This window comes from Symphodus melops (assembly GCF_947650265.1).
Source record: "Symphodus melops genome assembly, chromosome: 2".
NCBI lineage: Eukaryota > Metazoa > Chordata > Actinopteri > Labriformes > Labridae > Symphodus > Symphodus melops.
In genome coordinates this window covers 14,651,699-14,674,731 of record NC_136692.1, presented here as the reverse complement: position 1 = coordinate 14,674,731, position 23,033 = coordinate 14,651,699, and the positions used below count along the sequence as shown (strand labels likewise).

General features: G+C 39.2%; 1 protein-coding gene across 7 annotated transcripts; it reads left to right on the top strand.

Moving 5' to 3' along the window:
- The first annotated feature begins 1,442 nt into the window (after positions 1-1,442).
- On the top strand, positions 1,443-21,057 carry LOC306817878 (calmodulin-regulated spectrin-associated protein 3-like). Of its 7 annotated transcripts, none has more exons than XM_079335114.1 (20): positions 1,443-1,699; positions 1,863-2,130; positions 7,540-7,817; positions 8,230-8,370; positions 9,516-9,602; positions 9,760-9,795; positions 10,295-10,342; positions 12,150-12,288; positions 12,721-12,860; positions 13,274-13,367; positions 13,467-13,518; positions 13,780-13,841; positions 13,924-13,954; positions 14,125-16,576; positions 16,675-16,787; positions 16,955-17,241; positions 17,335-17,434; positions 18,110-18,222; positions 18,601-18,719; positions 18,908-21,057. In XM_079335114.1, exons 1-20 carry the CDS (start codon positions 1,658-1,660, stop codon positions 19,235-19,237), a joined length of 4,932 nt encoding a protein of 1,643 aa, XP_079191240.1. In that variant the 5' UTR covers positions 1,443-1,657; the 3' UTR covers positions 19,238-21,057. The 7 variants fall into 7 exon arrangements, with proteins under 7 accessions (XP_079191240.1, XP_079191244.1, XP_079191239.1 ...); XM_079335119.1 differs by having other exon boundaries at positions 1,679-1,725; XM_079335118.1 differs by having other exon boundaries at positions 1,663-2,130; positions 14,227-16,576.
- Positions 21,058-23,033: the final 1,976 nt, after the last annotated feature.

Sequence of the window (23,033 nt, the reverse complement as noted above, 5' to 3'; positions counted from 1 at the left end):
CTACATACAAAAACTAAACATCCATCTGTAGGCCACAGCAACACTCTAAAAGTAACATTTTGTTTGTATTAGATAAAGTCCCCTTTAGAGTAGTACTGTTCAAGTTTTGGTAACCCTAACCTGGATCAGGTTGAACCTTTTAAATTTTTCCTTAGAAAAGCCCAGATGACAGTGAGTTGGATAAAATGATTATGGGTCGAAAAAAGAGTCGCTCAAATCTGTATCTTTCCTGCATAAATTAAACCATTGGAATAACTGGGCCATGAGGTTATGACACTCATCTTAAACATGTTTACTTAGGAACAAGAAGGAACTTCATAAGAAGATGTTTTGTCTCTGCTGCTTGTGTTTTTTTGGTTTTGTTTTGTTGGTTTTGTGTGTGAATGTCTTTCAATGAAACTGAGAAAGATAAAGAGTTGTATCAGCGTCTTTATTTTTTTAAGTATAGTTTTGTAGACTTCTTGGATAATGAATGAGACATAAAATGTTGGCGATATTTGATAGCCTGACTCTGAGCAACATGTGAAAAATCACCAAAGTGGATGGGGGAGGCGTTAGCTGTGCATGTGCCTCATGTACAGAAGCTGCAGTACCCCAGGCGGGCTCAAATCCAGCCTGTGGCTCCCTTCCCGCATGTCATTCCCCAGACCCTCTATCCCATGATTTATGATTTTATATACTGTCCTATCTCAAATAAAAGCATAAGAATCCCAGAATTAAATCTAAAAAAAAGAAAAATCTTTAATGGGGCTTTGCAGTGTTTTGTGTCTCTGAGCTTTTGTGTCAGATTGAGGCAGAACGTGCAAACATGAACTAGATTTTAAGCCACATGGGTTTTTTTTCCACTTCAGAACCGTTTACAGGGTCTAAATGATGACTGCTGTGTTGTGTTGTCTAGTGTTGTTGTACCAGTGGTTATTTAGAGTTTAGATACTTTGAACATGTCTGTTAGAATAAACATCAAGACCAGTAAAAACAATAACCTTATATTAGATTTCATTCGATTTTGTACACAATGCATGAAATAAGTGTGTTTCTTAACACACTGCAGTTTAATTGATCCAAATTTGTATGCAGTATGATGGCATGGACAAGTACTTTTCCAACATATCTGCACAACATTACAATACTACTTTAACAATGTATTATATCAGAAAATAAATGCAAAGATGCTGTGCACCTTTCTCTCTAAAAGTGTTGCTGTGGTTTGTTCCTAAAACTGTAAAGGTTTATTTCCAGTATGAAAGAATATAGGCTATAGATATACCTGTTGGTTGCACTCTCTGCTTATTTAATGTGCTGCATTTACATAACCTTTTGTGATCTCAGAATCACGAAACTCAACTGTGTAAATTTTTCATGAACATTGTGTAGACGTTTCTTGTCTTGTTATGCTCTTTGCAATACACCAGGCTATGTCGGTACCTTGCTTAATTGACACCCCCTTGTGGCAGAAAGGAGTAATGTAACTGACAAACCTCTTCCCAACCAATTAAAGAAACTGTGAGCTACTCTCGCAAACCTAAAAACAGTGATTTTTATTCCATGACTTCTTCTTTGCCTCCTTTTTCTGCTTTTGGCCCATGTCAAATAAAAATCTAAAGCAGATAGGTCTATACGGGTTTTATTTCCCCCAAAATCGTCTTTATTGGTCGACATGAGACGTTCAGGGGGCGTGGAGCCGGACTGCCAGCCTAACGTGAGGGGATTTTATTCTGCCAGAAAGTCTGTTTATTTTTTTTATTCAGCTATAGGTTAATACAAGGATACATATTTCTATTAGACCTATATCTTCCTCCATGCTCTCTCTTTTAACTTTGTATTGCCTGTTTGTCATTCTGGTTTTTCAATCTGCGTTACAGTGTCCTCCTCCCTCCTCTCCTCCTCCTCCCAAGTCTCTCCTCTTCTTCCTCCTCCATCCCTCCTCCTCTTCACAGTTCCACGGCGCTGCTGCTGCTGCTGCCTGCGTGCTCTCCGTGTGGCGTGCCTCGGCCATGGTGGACTCTCCGGGTGCGATGAAAAAGACCTTCTCGGTGCCGGAGATCAAACCGCTGGACCAATATGACTTCAACCGGGCCAAAATCTGCACCAGCGTGCGGTGGCTGCTGTCAAAATCGTACGGCTCTGCAGGTACACTCTATTTTAGTCTCATCTATGAGGGGCTGTTTGGGTGGGGCGCTTAATAATTGATCATGGTTGCCTAGAGCCCATATGGTGCTCTCGACTTGATTTGTGGTCCAGAGGAACCTACTGCGTCTTCCTGCGGAGCATCCGTGTTATATCAGCCGCTACAATGATGCTCCATTTGCTTCTCAGTGCACGCGGTATGCAGCTTTATGGTTACCGTGTTATTGATGAAGAGCATTTTCAGCTAATTACCAACATGCGAGTCCTGTCTGGAAGGATCTCCTCAGTGCTGCGTGACGAGGAAGGAGCTGAAGGCTGTCATCGCTGCAGAGAAACAAAGCCTTTTGTCAGAGCTGAGCTGCAACATGCCTGTGGAGGGATCGTCAGACAGACACGTTATAATCTGCAAATAAACAGCTTTATAGTCCGAATGTTTTTGAAACAGCTGCATACATTTGAGTTGTCTCGCTGTAAATGGGTCAGGGCCGCATAATATTTGTGTCAGTGTTACGCACGCACGTTCTGCTGTAGCGCGTGGAACTCAGTGAAGGTGACATAGTGGGCTTTTAGACAATGGGTTTTGCTGCAACTGCATATTTATCTATCCGTTAAATAGAGCTGTAAAGAGTGAGCTCACAGTTTGTTTGTTTGTTTGTTTGTTTGTTTTTTTAAAATAAAGTAAAACACCTCAGTACTATTACTAACGTCTACTTGTCAGTACTGATAAAGCCTTACATTAAACGGCCAAATTACAGTAGATGAATTTATGTAGGCGGGGCTCTTAAAAAGCAACCTATCAGTGTCATGCCAACAAATATAATACTATTATTTACCTCTTAACAGGATTGTATAGTTCAAGTTTCAGTTAACACATAGCTCAGAGATGTTGTCTAAAGTTAATTTGTGCTATCGTTGTGTTGAATGACATCTTCTGAATGTCTCTTTTAGAGATGAGACAAATCTAATTCTCAAAAACATCAAGACTATCTGACATCCATAAAAGTTCGAAACAAATATCACACAAATATAGGCTACTACTTTGTCAGACCATCCCTCAAAATCCTGCAGAATTTAAAATCATATAAAGCTGGAAAAGCAGGAAACAGAGCAGAAAAACCTACGTTTTTAACCCTTACGTTTTTAGAAAAAAATAGCTAACATAAACATAAAATGTATCATCAAAATAGTTCATCAATTCTGTCAGTCAGTTTAAGTATCAGTGCTGTTTCTCAGTGGCTCACCCTGGCCAAATATGAGTTCTATTTAAAATGAAGAGACATGAATAGAAGCTTTATGAGATTAGTTTGTATGTCTCAGAGATATACTCTTTAATTTGTTGTATTCAATGACAGCATAAAGAATGCACCATTATTTATGCTGTCCTTTTGAAGATGCAACATCTCACAATCTATAAATCTTTTTTTCCCGAGTATTAATAAAGAATTTTTATTCTTATTTATTTATACTTATTTTGAAGTGTATTAAATGTTGAAAACATGGGTTTATAAGTCATATTGTCAGACGATCTCTTTCAAACGATATATTGAATTTTAAAAAACAATAACAATAAAGTTAATAAATAACAATACAGTAAAACAATAAACCCTCACTTTGAAATGCTGGACATAGATTATTTAGAAACATTGTTTAGTGATTGACCTAAGTGAAATGTTTTTTATTAAAAGTGGTTGATATGTTGTCTGTTGTTAACTTGATGCAAACCTCCAGTCAATTATGAACTAATGGACAGTGATGTCACTCTGTGATTGGCTCGAGCAGCAGAGTCTTCTTCTTTGTGCAATAAGCCGTGTACATGTCTCAGTATAATAGCTTTGGACAGAAATTCCAGTCATGTTTGTGTCCACTTTGCCTCTCAGAAGACAGGAGGAGAGATGAGATGAAAACCTCCCAGCAGGATGCTTCATTGTTGTCTTTTAACTGGAAAATGCCCAGTGGGTGTCTCATTGAAATTTAATGGAGGCCCAGAAGAAAATAGCACACACATGGATCTCATACAGACATGTAATCTTAAATCTTAATAATAAGGAAGTCTTTGTCTTTTTGTGGTATAAAATAATCAGCTCTGTCAAATGAAGTAGGATTCTAAATAGGCTCTATAAATTGCCCTAGTTGCATATTTTGATCAAACCAAGAATTTCCTCCCTGAGATCATACTGTCCGTCTCAGGTTTTGAGCTTTTAAATCTCTGTCAGTTCGCAGAGATAGGTAATTTGTAAAGCAGAAATACAAACTGAAATCTGAAATCAACTTCTCTGAAACTTCTCCAGGGTTTTCCATCTGGGAAGCTTTTTTCTTATATGATTATTGAAAGTTAAATCCAAAATGCAACGGGACTTGGTTGTTGTACTTCAGCTAAGTGTTTGATTTATAAGAGTAAAAGTCAATATTACTACTTTTTTACAGTTACATTACATTACATTACAGTTTTTTTATGCAATTTTACTGAAATTTTATAGAACTGAAAACAATTACTCTGGGAAATGATTGGTTGGTTAAATGATTTTCAAAGCTATTAGTTGTACACTTATAGGCTGGTGTAGTTTTGAGTCCTAAAACCAGGAAGTGAGTTAGCATTTTAGCGCCGTAGGTTCCTAACTCTAAAAGTCAATGGGGATTTTGAATGGGTTTGTGTTTAGACACCTGAAATAAGGTCTGTGGTTAACACAAGCTGAAGAGATGTTGATGTTTTGTTAGACAAGATAAACTACGTGCGCTAAGACCCCACTTGTGAATTTTAAAGTTTTTACGTGAACTTTAAACGGCGGTTGCTAACGAGTAGCTAACTGAAACTACAGTGGTTGTTGCAGACATTACACGTCATCACACCGGGAACTCTCTCACTAATCCTCCTTACAGCCTCTATTCATGTTTTTCAGTGCTCTTGTAAATATTAGGTTAATAAACAACTTATTAAGCTAACGTTTAGCTATCTTTTCAAATCCGCTGATTAGATCGATCAAGCATAACGGTCGTGACGTCATTATTAACCGACCGCGGTGTAGTTCGCTAGCGCATAACGTTAGCTTTTTACTTCTCTCGGCTGCATTAACTCTTCAAACTTCATATAAATGATGTTCATCTGTAAAGATTATCCCGCTGAACAAAACAGCAATGCATCAGAAACATGTGTTTGACACAGAGCTTATTTTCTGCAATGATCCAAAATCCAATGCAAAAATCCCATAGGCGAATTTTCGTAGGAACCACCGGTGCCATTTTTTCGGGTTGGCCTACAAAAATACGTCATTACTATACCAGTCTATATCTGTGAGCATGTTGTGGAAGAAAAGGTTTGATATAATGAGCCATTTTGTGAAATATTTAGCAAACATCTGTGCGTCGTAACAATGCTGAGTTGTTTCTGTGTTGTTTTTCTCTCTGATACAATCAGTCAAACATTAAATGGGTTAGCTGGTTCCTGCTCTGCAGTCCAGTCCCATCGTCTCTGCTGTGATTAAGACAGCATGGCCACTTTCCAGTTTCACCGTCCCCATAGTGACGGCAGTCTTATTTCCTCCCACTGCTGCAGAGAGTGAAAGGCGAAGGTTTAACCCCTGAACAGTATGTGTCACACTGCAGTGGTGTGTGCTTACATAGTGTTTGTGTAGCTGTTTAAATTCCTTGTTGTTATGAAGTGGTTTCTCTGCTCATTGAGGGGATGGGCAGAAGGAGTGACAGTTACATAAGAAGGCCCCACGGATACACAGACAGATAGGAGCAGTTGTAGTTCTCATTATGACTCACAGTAAGATGTACACGGACAGTTGAAGGAGTAGAAACGAGTTGGCAAAGGCTTTGAGGGAATGAGGTCTGGCTTTTGTAGGAAATTGGAGCAATGTGAACTCTGATATTCCCTACGAGAAGTCCGTTCCAATCTGCAGGATTACCCCGAGTCCTGGTGCAGCCTTCCAGAGCTGGAATATGGGTCAGTCAGTGAAGAGTGTGTTTTTGTGTCCACAGTGTGTATGTTTCTATGAAATGACCGACTCATACTGGTCTGATATTCTTACTTGACGTGAAAATCTACACACTCACTTGTCTGGGGGACCTCGGCTGAGCTGTTCATGCACATGATGACATTATCTCTTCCTTCAAGCTCCATAAAGTCAGACTCTGTCACTTACTGCCACCTCATTTCCAGAGTTCACTTTTCTGCTGTAGTTATTTAGTTTTTTCACCCAGAACAGATAATACAATGGAGCTGCAGTCCTTGTGACCTTTGTAATGTTTTCCACGTGGTTCAATGCGACAAAGCACTTCTCTGCATTTGTAGGCATCCCCTATTTCTCAGAGAACAATGCAGGGAAGCTGACTCATTATTCCCTCTTCTTGTTTCTGCAGGAAGTGCAAAAAAAGGTCTCGTATTTGCCACATAAACTGCATAGTTTATTCTCCATACGTGGTGCTCAGAATGTCCTTAAGCATTAGACAGAGTACATCCACTCAATAATCTGCTTGCAAATAATGATAGAGTAGGCTCTTTTGTGCACTGAAATATTAATCCTGCTCTTCTGAGTTCATTAGCATGGTTGTTTCTTTCATTCTCTAGTCCACTTTAGGCCCTGTAAGGCTGAACAGCAGTGCTTTGAGCTAAATGCTAATTACATACATGAAGCCAATCTGCTAATAAAAAGCAGATGTGTTTCCTTGTTTACTATTTTAGTACTTTAGCATGCCAACATTTGCAAATTCCCTCTAAATGAAAGGTGTTATGATGGGATGTTATTAGTTTTAGAGAAGCCAAAGGGCCTCAAGTCATGGATTATTAAAGTCATATGGATTGATTTTTTTAAACCATGAATGTATTCTCTGTTGTTTTTTTTATGTACAGTAAAATGTTGGGTTTTTTATAGAAAGGTGAAAACTTTGGCCAGCAGACGACACTTAATGAAAATTAGAGGATGTGTAAAGTTAATAAGATTTATCCTCTGGGCAGCCTGCACATATCCCTGATATTAAAAGAAAATCTATTCAAAAGTTTTTAAGGTTTCAATTGTATCCCGGAACAGTTTATTGCTACAGAGGGGAAATCAGGGATCATCCAATTCTGCAAGAGTTACCTTGAGGTTTCCATGGATGTCTCATCTGTATTATTTTTAGCAAAACTATGATGAAAAATATAGAATTATTCTTTTTTTAAATTGTCAAAACTTTGACCTAAATATAACAAGAAATAAAAATTAGAAAATGGCAAAACCTTTTTTTTAGGACATCGTGCCTATTTGTTTGATATTGAAGAGTCAATAATATCTAAAAGTTTTCATGTTAGAGTTGTTTTGCCATACATCATGGGGGTCTATGTCAAAAACGTATTTTTGCATTCTCATTCCGAGCTTGGTGAAACTAGTGTAGCTAAAAATCTGAAAGAGACTTTCCTCTTTTTGTTTTCAGAAAATGTTCCTGTGGAGTTGCGGGAGCCGCTTTATAAGGACCAGTATGGACAAGAGCACCTCAAGCCATCAATCTCCAAGCTGCTTCTCTCCCCGGAGATTTACTGCAGGGCTCAAGCCCTGCTAGCCCAGGCTCATGCCACCTCTCCTCCTGCGACACAGGGGTCCCCTGCAGACAACTCGGCCCTGCTGCAGTTTCTTACTAAGAAAGGTGTCCCTGCAATGGTCCAGGATACAGACGTCACAGAGGAGGACCTCAGCCATGTACCCATCAAGACGGTGGGTGCAGGGGAAGAATATGTCAGCTTCTTTGATTTCTGCTTCTTAGTGTGTCAATAATAATTTCCAGTGGGTATAGTTCACACAAATACAATTAGGTATACAATAAAGAATTAGCAATAAAATTAAACCAAAGCAAAGTAAAGAAAAGTCTCTAATATACAAAAGTAATACAACATGCGGTAATGACACTAAATAAATTGCCCATGCTCATGTTTAAGTACTCAAGAAGCCAATCACAGTTTCGGCTTTTTTTACAGCAGGTATGGGCATTCATATTCCTCAGGCATTAACTAACCACAATGTGAATACCTTGTTGAATAACTTGTACAACTTTGCTGATTTCATGTGACTGTGTCTATAAAGACAGTCAGGTTGACTGGTTTAATGTTCCCTCTTGTGGTTGGTGCAGAAAGCCCACCTGGCTCTGATTGAATCTCTGATCACCCTGGCTGCTAAAGAAGCGGTGGGCCAGGTGAAGATGGCGCCGGAGGCGGAGCAGATGGGTGTCGGGGCTCCATGGGAGAATGCCCTGCTCTTCTGGGTCAACAGGGTGAGAACACATTATCACTACAGTATCACTTTGCCGATGTCACTTTCAAACGTTGTCACCTTAATTTTTTCAATATAGTTATTTGATTTTAAGACAGAGGTTTCTCAGTCAAAATAAACATAACGTAAATGTGATTTACAGTCATAATTGACACTCCCACCACTGTGCTGCAGCTTCTTACAAGGATTCTTTATGCTCTTGTGTTTTTCATGAATTATCTTCAAAATATGATCACAAATCACACTTGTCATGGCCAGGTTTTAGTGCATGCAGCCAAACAGCTTTTATTCCTTATGCACTATTATCTTATTTAGTATTGAACATATTCTTTGATAATCTTTAATTACCTGTTTTTTATTTTTAGCAAATTGTTATTATTTAATGTTTACATTATACAGAGAAAGCACAGTCTACCGAAGTTAAATTCCATGTGTTAAACATACCTGGCCAATAAAACAGATTCTGATTCTGATTAAACCTTCCCATGTTGTTGTGGGCCAAACTTGATGAAACACTTGTAAGGGAGATTCCTTCTTGAAAACCCCGGTGATGTTTTGGCTTTTGCTGCCAATCTAGTGTCACAGCTGAGGTTCGGTAATATTGTCAAAACTCTCACCTCGCCTGTATGGAGCCTGCGTCTGTTATGTTGCCATGCTGTTGGGGTTGTGGGGGCACCTCAATGTCATGTGGTGGGTTACAGTAGGTAGGTTACTCGTAAGGTCAAAAGCATATGTTGTCGCAATGAATGTGTATGGAAAGGGGTTCCTCACTGAGCGCTCCTTCTTTTTATTAGAGCACAAGTGTTATAAACTCATGTTTTTGCTTCTGGTGGTGTTGTAGCTGTAAAACAACTTAGAAAACAACTTTTGTAACCTTAGCTCTTTGAAACAGATTTTTTTATTTATTATTTTTTTTGCTTTTTCTAATTTTGTTGATGACAATATAGGAAATCTAAAAGATTTTATTAGCAAAACAGTTTTTCTAAACTCACAAACACAGAAGAGAAAACTATTTAGAACACAGTGACGAATTTCCGGCTTGTAAGGCTTCAGTACATCTCAGTTAAGCTGTTTTATGTTTTGGATTTTTACCACCCTGTGTGCCTCTATGTCCAATTGAACTGTTTCCTTGTTTTCTTAATAAAGCTGAACCAGAAGTTAAGAGAAAGCACAGAAGAAGAAGAACCCCCCAGATCACAGACGTGTACAGACCTGCAACCTGCTCAGGACCCGGTAACAAGACACACTTACTAACATACACACATGCATGGTGGTTTGCTTTATTAATAGTCTGTCTCTCATACCTTGTCGCTGCTGCTAACATCACCCTTGCTCTCCGATTATGTTTTCTCCCCCTGGTTTGTCTCTGTCACACCATGCTCTCTGGCAGTGTCAGTCCACCCGCTGGTACTGGAAACTAGTCCCTGTAAGTGAACTCTTCTCCTCTTTATTGCTTCATCAGTCTGTCTATCTGCTGTATGTGGCTGATTTAATGTGCCTGCTGGAAATGCCACACATAGCTCTAATCTGTCCTGTATTGACAAGTGCCTTTGTGTATGATGGATATCTTTTGACCTTTTCTCCTGACCAATGAGAAGCGACCACTCATTTCCTGTAACTGCTTATTGTTATTATTAACCGATGATTAGAAATTGTGGTATTTATGACTTTGTTGCATTCAGTCATCGGTTTCATCGCAAACTGTCCAGATTATCAGAGCTGAGAGAGAGAAGGAGGTGTGGGAGAAGGAAACTACCTCCCAGTTCATTCCTCCCCCTTTTATTTACCCCCTTCCTCTCTTCCCCCTCCTCCTCCTCTGTCGCTCTCCTCTCCCTGAGCAGTGACTGTGTGGTGTGGCGGTTCCCATGATGACCGGCCCCTTTGTCATTTATGCTTGTTCCCTCTCTCTGCCATCCCCCATCCAGCATGCTATCGCTTTTTGTTTGAAGGAGTCGGGAAATAAGCCACCTGTGGTAATGTATAACACCTCGCTCTTCTTTCACCCTCATCCTCAGTGTCTACCGTAACAACGCACCTGACTGATAGACTTACCTATCACCACACCTCTCTCACACTGTCGACCAATGACTGACTGAATGACTGCAAACTAATCACTACTCCAACCCCGAGGTTGGATGGATCAATACAAACTCATTCGCTTTTAACAGTATTTATCCATATGTTATTATGTTTCACTGCTTTTATTTAATGTGTATGTCACAAATCTATGTTACAGGAGGCATCATAGACTGGATTGGATGTTGAATGTTTTAAATCCTTGTCCTCCTCTAACAAGATTGCTTGACATCAAGTCACAGTTGGTGCACATATTTTGGATTATGTTAGGTTTATTTTACAGTGGAGAACTGGGGCCACATTAAAGATCTCAGATTTTGAGAATGAAGTATCAATATTACAAGAATAAAGCCGTTAAAAGATGAAGTCGAATAGAAAGCCAGGATGAAATTGTAATATTCAATTGAATTCAAAACCTTTATTTTAACTCAAAAGACACTGAGGTTTCCCTCATTTACAATGACATCAAGCTCACACCATAAATGCAGAGACAAAATTAAAAGCAAGTAGAAAAGAAAGAAAAAAGAAAAGAAAATCATTTAAATTCAAATAAAACAGTTACATTTCCAGAAAACAGTCAGCAACACAGCTAAAGACAGTTACAAATTGACACACAATAATCTGTTACTTTTGCCATTGCTGCATATGAAGGCAGAGCATTCATTTTTACAATATAATAATAAAGTCTGCTCAGGTTTCCTTAAACTGACCTTTCTTTAAGGGTGAGTCGTGATACTTATGACCATGTGGTACTGATATACCATTAGATTAAGTTTTCAGATTTTTGTTTCTTTACAGATTTATTTTCCTAAAGTTCATGCAGGCAGCTCACTTCTCTTCTGGTTCACTCTTTCTAAATAACATACCAGCTAACCTCAGCAACTGTAATAGTAATTTACAACTTAATTTCTTGTAATACACAAAACTTTTTTTTACTGAAACTTAATTTTTGCGAAGGTACCACTTTAAATAAAAAAAGTTTTTTTCCTGAGAAAATTACAGATTAATTCTTGTGACATAGCAACTTTGTTGTAATATTACTACGTTTTTCTTATATGCCACTTAATTCTAAACATTTCTCTTTTTGTCTTTAATGTGGCTCTAATACTCCATTGAGATGTGTTAGGCATTTAAAAAACTTCACTTTTTTTCTTTTTATGTATCACTATTAAAGGCCCAAGGTGTTGCCTGTTTCTGCTGCATGGACATTGAAGGAGAACATTAAAATCGATGGCATTTTTTTGTCCATAATTTTGTGTCAGTTGTTTATCAGTTAGTTGTTTATTTTGAAATGTCTTTGCAAAACCTTGCATTGCACTACATGGTGGGTGTGTGTGTGTATGAGTGTGTGTGCAAATGTTTCTTATGTGAAGCATCGCTGGTCTTGCGCTTCAGTTCTGGGTTTTTTCTCTTCAATATCCCTAGTTTGGCTGGCATCATAGTTTAATGGCTTTTTGTAATGCTTGAAAGAAGAACATTCCTTGCTGGTTTTACTTTTTTTTAACCGCTGTCTAAACTTACTAAACATATCCCTTATTTTTATATCTGTTACTTATTTCATATGCTTTATAATCCTTACCCTTTCCTCCTCACTTGCCCATTTGATCTTTCTTATTCCTACCTGTCTTTGCACAACTCTTCTTCTTTTCACCCTCTTCTCTCTCATCACTTTTTTCCTTCCCCTCCCTTTCTTTTCTTCTTCAGATTCGCTACAGAAAGGACAAAGTGCTATCTAAGCTCACTCCTACTTTCCCTCTGGTTTCTGCGGTCAAAGATCTGTCTAATGGCTGCGCTATAGCCGCTGTGCTGCACTTCTACTGTCCCAGCCTGCTGCCTCTAGAGGGTACACACATGACCTTAGAAGTTAACGCATGCATACATATACACACTTTTATTAAATATTTATATTTGGCTGATAGGTAGGTATCTATCTCAACATAAAAGATGGTGCAGTCACTAAGAAAATGTTTCCATTATAAATGGGAATCTTGTAAAGACGTTATGTTCACTGGGAGATAATATCTTATTTCTAAATCTGTAGTATTTGACTCTGAAAAACTATTAGAATTTTTCAAGTACATTGTTTCTTTTCTTAATGATTCAATTTAATATTGTTGTTGTTCCAATTGGTTAACTTTATTTGTATTTATTTATTTTTAAGTATCTTTTGAAAATGATCTATGATCAATCCAAAACACTTTGATGTTTGCCTTAAACATACATATAAATAGACAAAAATGTAATATTTCAAATATGTGTTCTTTGCTCCTTTCAGATGTGTGTCTGAAGGATACCATGTCAGTGGCTGACAGTCTCTACAACCTGCAGCTGATTAAAGAGTTTTGTGAGAGCAGTTTACAGAGCTGCTGCCCCCTGGCTGTGGAGGACCTACTCTACGCGCCCCCTGTTTTGCATGTAAGTATTTTGACCCTTTGAATTAACAATGTAATTATCATTTTGAAGATGCATCCAAATTGTTAAAGTGAGGAGCTGCAGAGCTGAAAAGAAATTGAGATAGTGAACAAGGGTACACAAGGCTGCCACAAAGTCAAGTCTCTGAGAAAGAAAAATTACACTGTACTGACTTCAGAAGATCAATTTTATCACAAGGCCAAACTTGGAACCCTTGTTGGAGGAGCGATTCTACTTGGTGACATACCATCCGTGCAGAATGCCTATAATGCACGTAGGAATTAAGTCAATCTGCCAAGTTTATACTTTGGATTTTTTCCTCTCTGTTAACCAAAGTCTTTACTCTTTTTTGACCCTGTTTCATCTCCTCGAATATGATTCATCTTTATAATAACCGTGTATGCTATTTTCCACAGCTGAACATCATGAGCTTCATGGCTGAGCTAATGGAGTGGTTCGAGATTAAGAAGCCAGATTTTGTCAAACCCATAGAGCCTATCGACCTCACAGGTCTGTGACATTCAAAACATCATTGAGGACATTTCTCTAGAGTTGTTATATTGGCTGTTTCATGCATTGACATCTCACAGATGTTTAATTATCTTTTAGATGTCTCAGGTATACTAGACTGCACAAGTCCTGTGAATGGAAACAGCAACAGGTATCAGCATCCCACAACATACCAAACACTACAATGATTAAATCAGGAATTAAATTGTGAGAACAACCAATCTTAACCTCAAATACTACAGTGGTTATTCAACAAAAAAAATGTTTTAATCCATAATAAACTTCAATTGAAGTTCAATAGAATACAATTGTTATGGCAAGAACAAATGAAAATGTGTTGTTTTTTAAGCTTTGAGAAGTTATAAATAGAAGAATTGTAGATCAAGATAATTAAGGTGTGTTTCTTTTTTAGCGGTTCACCTTCATTCATCTTTAAACAACCCTTTGTGGCAATCTCGTCCCCAGTTTCGCCAGGTAAGAAACCCAAAAGATGTGCACACAATGTTTTTAATATATGGAAAAAGATTCTAATACATGTTTATGTTTGTTGTTCCAGAAAACAAATGTTGGACAAAGAAACAAATCGGGTACTTGTACTTCAAAACTTCACCTGATTTCTGTAGTAAATGTGGTACATTCATATTTTATCTTAATTTTGGTCTTCTTACTTTGGCTTCTGTGGTCTCTGCCTTTCCATTTTTGTTTGGCACAATTCATCTATTTTTCCACCCTGCCATCATCACCTACCTCTTTGCAGTCGTCCTCTGTCAGCAGTGGCTTTCAGCATCCCATTTGGACTGGACAGTGATGTTGACATTGTCATGGGAAACCCAATAGATTCTGTCTTTCGCTCTGTCAGCACTGACAGCCTCTCCACTGGTATCCCTGCAATGACTTCACCCCCAGAAGACTTCAGCCACCTGGTCAGCGCTTCAGTACCATCACAGCGGTCATCCTGGGGTCCTCATGCACACACAACCCCTCTTGGAGAACTGCCAACTATCGAGGAAGCACTCCAGGTAGTTCATAGTACTGGAAATAAAGATCGGAGAAAGGAAAAGACAGCAGAGAAAGTTGGAAGAGGATTGCTTGGAGGAAGGCCAGAACCTCGGTTACGTCCTGAAGGCGCACCTGCTGGTTTCTTCCTACATTCCCCTGAGGAGGATAATCCACAGCTCAGCAGTTCTGCTCCCTGCCGCTCCGGAGTCCTCTATCGACCTGTTGGAGGAGAAGTGGTCGATGCTAAAAGACAAGGAAGGGGAGAGAGGAGAGAGAGAACAGGGCGCACCTCTGATATGTCCCGTGATGACGACTCTGTACTGCGAGATGGAAGTGTTGACTCCTCTGAAGCATCAGATGATGCCTCTAGAAATGCCCCTGGTAATATTCGACCCAGTACAAGTCGCCAGGGAAACCACAGTACCAGCAACAGTCCAAGGATGACAAACTTTGCTGAAAGACGAGACAGTAGACGACGAAATCCAGGTGCTCCTGGGGAAGATTCAGCCTCTGCTTCAACCCCAACAACTCCAGGCACTCCACATACACCCTCCACCCCAGCAGGGGCACCTAGCCGCCAGGATAGCCCAGGTCCAAGAGGCCCTGAACCAGGCTCAGAGGCTTGGGAGTTGGGGGCTCGTCTGGAAGAAAAGCGAAAAAGCATTGAAGCCCAAAAAAGACGTATTGAAGCCATCTTTGCCAAGCACAGACAAAGGCTTGGAAAAACTGCTTTCCTTCAACTGAAAAGAGAGCAGGGAGAGGGAGGCCAGGGAACAGAGGAGGATAATCTCACCCTGGAGGATCGTCTCAATCAGATGGAGGAGCAACTGAAGCAAGAGGAGGAGAAAGAAGAGAAGGAAAAGAAGGACAAAGGGGAGGATGGAGAAAAGGGGAAGGAGAAGCCATCTGCGTCCAATCCTCCTCGTTTGGAGAAGCAGGTCACATTCTCTATTGATAGTAAGAAAGGTGCAGAAAAAGAAAAAGGAGCAGAGAAGGAGAAGGAGAATGGAGGTGAAGCTGTCATAGTTGAGTACAATGAAGTGGTTCAGAAATTGAGTGAAGCCCTGCAGTCACTACAGAAGGACATGCAAAAACTTACAGAACAGCAACAGCAGCTCATGAGCAACCAAAGACCTAAAAATATATCAAAAAACACTCCAAAATCAATACCAAGAAGTAATGCCAAAACCCAAGTCAAAACTCCTCCTCATACCCCAACAAAGACACCACCTAGAACCCCTACAAAGACTACAAGGAGTTCCACTAAAGCATGGGGGATTCCTGCTGCTTCTAATCCCCCTTCTGGTTCGTCCCCATCACGGCGATCTCATGTTTTATCTTCCCCAAAAAACCCCATCGTCTCTTCCTCCTGCCCCGCCCCTCGCACTAAGATCCATCTTGTAACCACTCCACGCAGCCCCAAGCATAATCCACGTTCCCAACATCAGCCTCATCCACGTCCTTCTGAACTCAAGTTCCCCCCACTCAACCGTGTCCTGACACCAACCCATAATGTGGACACCATCCCCCACTTGCGGCGTGTGTCCCCAAGCAAGTGTCAGGTTCAGACCTCCTCTTCCTTCCGAATTGGTGGACCACGGACTCCTCAAGAATCTTCTCAGCCTACCCAGCAGCCACTGCCGGATGATAACACCTCAGACACAGCTTCAAGTGAGACCCCAACTCAGTTTAGCCTGGAGCTGGAGCAAGAGGATATGGAGGTCGTAGGGGGTCTCCCGGTCTTTCAACAGCCAAGACAAGATCGTCTGAGAGCTGCAGGTGGAAGCAGCTCCGAAGCACTTTCTGAGTGCTCCTTTGAGAGTGATACTTTGTCACTTTCTGCTGCATACAGCACAGGAGGGGATGCTATGAGGAGTGGAGATGCAGACAAGCACTGCAGCCTGATTGAGGTATCGTTGTCATCTCTTGGAGGGCAAGAGGGAGGCAGCGACGAACCAACTGATGAAGGGCAGGAGTTTTCTTCCGATTCTATGAGCGACCACACTGAGTCTGCTGTGGAACCTCTTAGAGTACTGGCCGCTGAACCATTAGACCCCATAGAGCAACTGAATCTGGCAACAGGAACCATCAATTTGCCAGAACAGCAAACCGAATCAGAGGGTGAACAGACAGGACAGCCTGAAATGTTGGAACCAAGTGTAGAACAGAATGCACTTGGACCAAAAGGAGGAATTAAATTCTTCTTTAAGGTGAGTGCTTGCAAATCCAAATGAAAGTAAAATAAGACTTGGTTTGCATGAACATTGTATGAAAATTACACTTATGCACATATATCATTTGGTTGTAGGAGGAAGTAATAAGTGAAGAGGAGATGGCCCAGCGTAGAGCACTTCTGTTGGAAAAGCAACAGAAGAGAACTGAAGAGCTGAAGAGGAGAAGACAGTGGCATGAACAAGAGAGGTAAATTATATAATTATATAAAAATTTGTTTGAATGCTGCCACACAAAGCAGATATTTACTTCTTCACATATGCGCTCCTCCATGATGGAATTTATACAATTGTCAACTAGTGTGTTTAAGCTGGGATTGATCGATGTAAAAGTAACTTAATTTTTCTTGGTTTCAGACCATTATCCTCGGACAAAAGATTGGCATCTCCCTCCAATACCCCTCCTGCAGGCACAACTTCACCTTCACCTACACCTCCTGACACACCAGTCCGTTGGGGGCAATTTACACAAGGGGAATATGCTCGGCGGCATCAACTCAGGATTATGGAGGACTTGGGCAAAGTGCTTCAGCAAAAATCCACCTCTCAAGGACGACCGTCTGCTAAGAAAACCCGTTCAAGGCCTCGCAGCATGACTAGAGAGGAGACCAAGTTGTCACTTAGTCCCGCCAAAGGAACATCTGGTAAATATGACACCAAAAGTATCCACTTGTTAGATGTGTTTGGAAATGACTTTAATGACTAAAGTTGTTTTGTCAATGTATTTGTTTCTCCAGGCTCGAAGTTGACCAAAGTCTACTCTCATTCCTCTCTCAACCTGGCAGCCACAGATGAGCCAGGAAACAGATCTGTTGACCTCACCAAGAAACCCCAAAGGTATGTTGGTTTATTGTTACACTTCTTTAGTCTGATTAGTACTGTTTTGGCTGCAATAGTCTCCTGGCTTTAGCATTGCTGGTTGGTTAGATTTGGTCAGTGTTATTATTAATATTTTAGACAAGAGAACTCGTGGATGGCCATGAAGGCAACTTTTAGACTATTTTTCGAATTCCAAGTGGAACCCAAATGTAAAAATGCCATCCTCTGCATCAAGTCAGGGTAGTATTTGCCCATTTTAACACAATAAATGTTTGTATGGCGCCAGTTACTGTTATGATGCTAACTGCACAGCCATTAAAGAAACAACACTGATATATGGTAATTGTGGGTTTTATTTACTTTGGATTCTTCCTTCAAATAAAAAAAAAGTTGAAAGCCTATTAGTTGGCAAGATAGGAGGATATTGGGAAGCACAGTCAGGGGTTTTAAGAGAATAAGAATACTTTTTAAGGTTTTTGAACTATTGCTCAACTTGAGGTGGATTTCAGATCATTATCCAGATATGCTAGAAAATGTAAAAGACTGATTTTAAGACTCTTGTCACTTCCTTTTTTATTACTGATGAATCAGCAAAAAACCAAAAAAAAACCCCAAAAAAACAGTCCGGTTTCAAGAACAAAACAGAAAAAAGGTGATAGACTAACTGCTGTTTTTTTTATGTTCCTCCTACAGCCGCCCTGATTCACCTTCAGGATGTGTGATACCAAGCAGACTGGCAAATAAGAATGGGGATAAAGACTGGGAAACTGGTTCCAATGGAACATCGCCTGCCCAAGAATACACAGGTGCAGAGTAGTGCCACACAATACAGTTTCTCTGTGTTTTTAAGGACTACTTCCCAAAGCAAAAATAACAACTAAATAATAATAACTTAAAACCAACCACGAGCAACTGTCTCTCTGTCTGTCTGCTAGCTAATCTGTATTTTAAGCTTTGAAAGTTTTGCAAGTGAGAAAAGTCATCATTCATTCATTCACTTCAAATGAAGTAATACAGTATGTATTGTATAATAAGTCATTTGTCCGTAACAGCTAATGTTAGCAATCCTTAATTTCAAGCTAACATTACTGGTAGCTAGCTCATATAACTTTAAGCTGACAACTTTCGAAATAGACGTTAGCATAAACAAGTGTGCTTTTATTTATTTTTTTATTTTTTTGCAGGGCCAAAGCTCTTCAAAGAACCAAGTTTCAAGTCCAACAAATTCATCATTCACAACGCTCTCTCTCGGTGCTGCCTCGCTGGAAAGGTCAACGAAACCCAAAAGACCAAGATAGTTGAGGTAGAATTTTTATTTTACTGTACCATAAGCCTAATCAACCCTTCTTTTGAAACAATATAAATCACCCAACACTTTTAAGAATTTGGTTACTTGTTAATTTGAGGCACCAAGCTAGCTTGATGGTATGTTTGAAGCAACAAAGTGATAACTTGCATTCATCTTTCTCCAAAATCCACTCCTTTCTTTAGGAGATGGAGAAGAGTCCTGCCAACCACTTCCTCATCCTCTTCCGTGATTCCAACTGCCAGTTCAGAGGCGTTTACACCATGAACTCTGACTCCCAGGAGCTTGTACGATTGGCTGGCGTGGGCCCACGGACAATAAGCTCCACCCATGTGGAGTCCATCTACAAATACAGCTCAGATAGGAAGCAGTTCAGTGCCATCCCCTCCAAAACCATGGGCATGAGTGTGGACGCCTTCACCATTCCTAATAATCTTTGGCAAGGAGGAGGAGGAGGGGGAGCAGGAGGGAGCAGGAGAGCAAGCATCACCAAGAAGGCGGTCATTTCCAAGTGAGGAACATAAAACATGACAGTGACAGACTATTTCTTTATACAGTCATCATAGTGACAAAATGTTGTTAAATATGAAATACAGAAGGAGGGAGTGGAATCGTAAATAAGTAGAACTAAGAAAGTGAAGAACAAACACATCAGTAACAGATCATTAAGGAAAAAACTTTAATGTTGGTAGAAACTGTAAACCTGTTATGTGCACACAGGCAAGCCTTTGTGTGTGCTGAAATAAACCTTACCTCTCTTGCCTCCCTGGGATTCTACTACAAATACAAAATACTGAAGATTAGTTGTACGCCCCTTGAATGTGCATGAAAAGGCTAACAGCACAGCTTTTCTTTTGCCAAACAGAGACATACTCATATTCAGAGTGAACAGAAGAAGGTTTTATAAAATATAAGGATAACTGCACAAAAAGGAGTTACTTTTTAAAAAGTCTCATACTTTCATTGTTTGAAGTACAAACTCTAAAATGTTTTTTTTTCTTTAAGAAGAATAGCTTTATTAAGTTGTTTATTGACAGACACTGAATTTTAGAAGACACGATTACTGTCTGTTTCCTCTACAATTCTGTGGACTGAAGGCCTCAAATATAACGCCAGTTTTATAAGTAACAACAGAAACAACGCCTTCTCTTTTATCTTTTGTCACAATAATTCAAGTTCAATCCTGCCTGATGTCATTCGAAGCACATTTGTTTTGCAAAACAAAGGATAGCCATAATCATGAGAAAGAGAAAAGGATTGAAAGATCTGTAACTGTGGATTTTAAAGGTGATCACTACAGCATGAATGGTTATTTACTGTATGTGGTATAAGCTAATTTCAAAGGAATATCACGGTGACAGTGAGGTTTATTGAAACTATGTTGATAATGAGTGTACTGTATGTATGTGTGCATTGAATGCCAATGAAACATCACTCAGCTGTTTGCATATTAAGGATGATGTGTGACATGCAAAACTTTAGACATTCAGAAGTACAGGTTTTGCTGCACTCTAGGAGTGGGGTTCTATTTTGGATCCAGGTCCAAGTTTGTAAACCATCCCTATAGAATCCCTTATCAAATCTCTCATTGATGTTTTCACTTAGATGGCCTTTTTTGTACTAATTTCTGACACTACAGTGAACTGATGACAGACACAAACGTGCTAATTGTACACAAATGTTTCTATGACAGATGCAATGATAATAGTCGACCCCTTACAGTATCTTGAAATGTTGAAATCTAACAGAAAAAGCTGCTAAAAACATTTGCAGAAAGTCATGAGAATACAAAAGGTAATTGCAAGTCCATTGCAATGTGTATCTACTCGTCATCCTGTTTAAGCAAGAAAATAAAATTGTTGATAATTTGACAAGGACACTTTACACCACTGTATCATCAGACCTGATTTAGGCATCCTCCAGGTAACATTAAATGCATATTTCATGTAGATAAATTAGCAATTTACTTGGTATTTGCAGAATCAAAACAAAGAATCATGATTGTCCACTGTATTGGTTTTACACATGTAAGCTTCTGTGGTTTCTGCAGCTGTAGCAGTAGATCAGTGACACATTTTGTGATGAAAGCGCTGAAGTGCTTCAAGATTACTGGAATCTCAGTGGTTTACATTTTGAAATTGAATGAAAACATGTACATATTTTTTACTGAAAAGTTCCAATCAAGACGACCAGATTCATTTAGGGGGTTTAAAAGGTATTCCATTCAATAAGCAGATTCAGAACTGGTTTCAGTAGAGTGCACAGTTAAAAAAGTGTTTTTCAGACCAGCATCAATGTATGAAATAACAAACTGGAATAAACTCAACAGATCAAGCTTTTCTGTCTTTCAGTCTTTTTTCTCCTAGTTCTTTCTTGACATGTACAGGTGGGCTGTGTGCGACCCACCTGCTTCAGACAATTAAATGTAAATGTTTAATTAAAAAAAAGTCCAACAATAGTTTGTTAGGGATTTTATTGCACCTTACTTTGAACATACAGTATGAAGCTCAGATACACGCATAGAGAGAAAGTCTTTGATTAACAGATGTATCTCGTATTGCATTGGTTGACCAGTCATAACTCATTGGGATCTTCAGGACACTTTAACCTCTGTTAAGATCAAAAATAAACTACTTTTTGTCTCCCCAAAAGATCACCAATCAATCAGGGCTAAAAAATGTAAATCATTGTGTGTTGTCGACTTACTCTAATTGAGTATTCAGAGCAGAAACTGCTTTGTGCACTTTCTTTGTGAAGTGTGCAAAAACTTAGGGAGCGATGGAAGTCATGTATCGTTTGCATAGTCATGATTTTCTTTTTAAGATTTCTTTAAAACCCATTTCTAATGAAACAATGCTGCCACAAATGTTAATGCTCAGCAGAAATATGCTTCAAGTCACCCATGACTTTACGACATAATATGCCCCTAGTGGTCAAAACTCAGCAGGACACCTTTGGGCATAATGTTGAAATGTAAGAAATCCAATGTTTTTTATTGTCGAAACTGTTGCGAGAACAGTTGATATTATTGGCTTTAATATTCTTATTAATTCCTAAAACATTTTCTGCCGAAGCTGGGATAAAGATACATATTTGTAATTGGTGAATTGTATACCCAGGTTCAGAAGTGACTTGTAAAGATTGCATTTACTGTGATTCAAAGATGATACACAAGTATTTGCTTTCTTTTTGATTCAAGAACTAAAGGTCACACATCAAAGGCTGTATTCTGGTACAAAGCAGACTGTATGTTATGAACAATATTGCTTTTGTCATAGTCAAGGGGATGTTTTTCCTTCGCTGTAAATTGTTGTATTGTAGATAGGACATTGGAAAGAGTCTGAAACAGGGACATTTTGGAAAGGAGCCATAGGTCAGACTTGTATAAACTATTTTACAAAATACTTTATAGAACCAGTTATACTCAGGTTTGAGGCTGCACCAAAGATCCCAATGAATGTGCTCTCTGATAGTGTAATGATAAATCACAGACTGTTTAAAGAAATAAATTGACATGAAGCTAAACGGAGAGTTGAAGCTCTAGTTTTTGAAACTATGGACAGATACTTTAAATATTACAGCATCAAACTCTTTTAACAACAATGGCTAGAACACATTATGACTATTATGTTTCCTCTGATATTTTTGGCCTACTGTTTCAGATCTACTTTGCAAACCCATAACACTTAGATTAGCATTAAAGACTTAGTTGTTTCTTATTTTATTTAAGGGTTATATTTGAAATAAGCACCCCAGCAATTCCCCCAGTTGGAGTAAAAACAGGCCAATATGGATTGATAAATTAATTGATAAATCTACATTTTAATATCACAAATGCGAATCCAATGCTGTAACCATAGTGTCAGCTTAAGGTATACAGACTTATTTTAGGCACACTGAAATTTATGTATGTACTTTCCAGATTAAAACAGTATTTCAACATCTGGAAAGAGCTAAGCAACAGGTTTATTTCAATATAACTAGAGATGCTCCGATCGTGAAAAATCAGGACAGATACTAGTGTTTAAAATAACAATGTAGCTGATTGTTGATTCTGATACAGATGTTTTTTTCACAACTTCTTTGTAATTCTTCCATGTCTGTTTTTCAAATGAGTTGTGAGATTGGATGTTTTTAAGCTATTGTTAGTAGTCCATGTCTCTGGAATGTGACATGCAAACTCTGATCTTTGCCCGACACCGTCGACATTTTCTGCCTCATGATAGTTTGTTCAACAAGTGACCTCTTCTGCCCACTGACAAATCTCTTCTCTCAATCAGCATCAAGGTGTACCAGTTCTCAAGCTGGAAT

What these genes read in the sequence shown, in the direction of transcription:
- LOC306817878 (XM_079335113.1), top strand. Translation starts at nt 1,800, where the DNA reads ATGCTCTCTCTTTTAACTTTGTATTGCCTGTTTGTCATTCTGGTTTTT. An exon ending in CAGCCTGCTGCCTCTAGAGG is followed by an intron (nt 12,289 to 12,720) that starts GTACACACATGA and finishes TGCTCCTTTCAG; the next exon opens with ATGTGTGTCTGAAGGATACC. An exon ending in GTGAATGGAAACAGCAACAG is followed by an intron (nt 13,519 to 13,779) that starts GTATCAGCATCC and finishes TTTCTTTTTTAG; the next exon opens with CGGTTCACCTTCATTCATCT.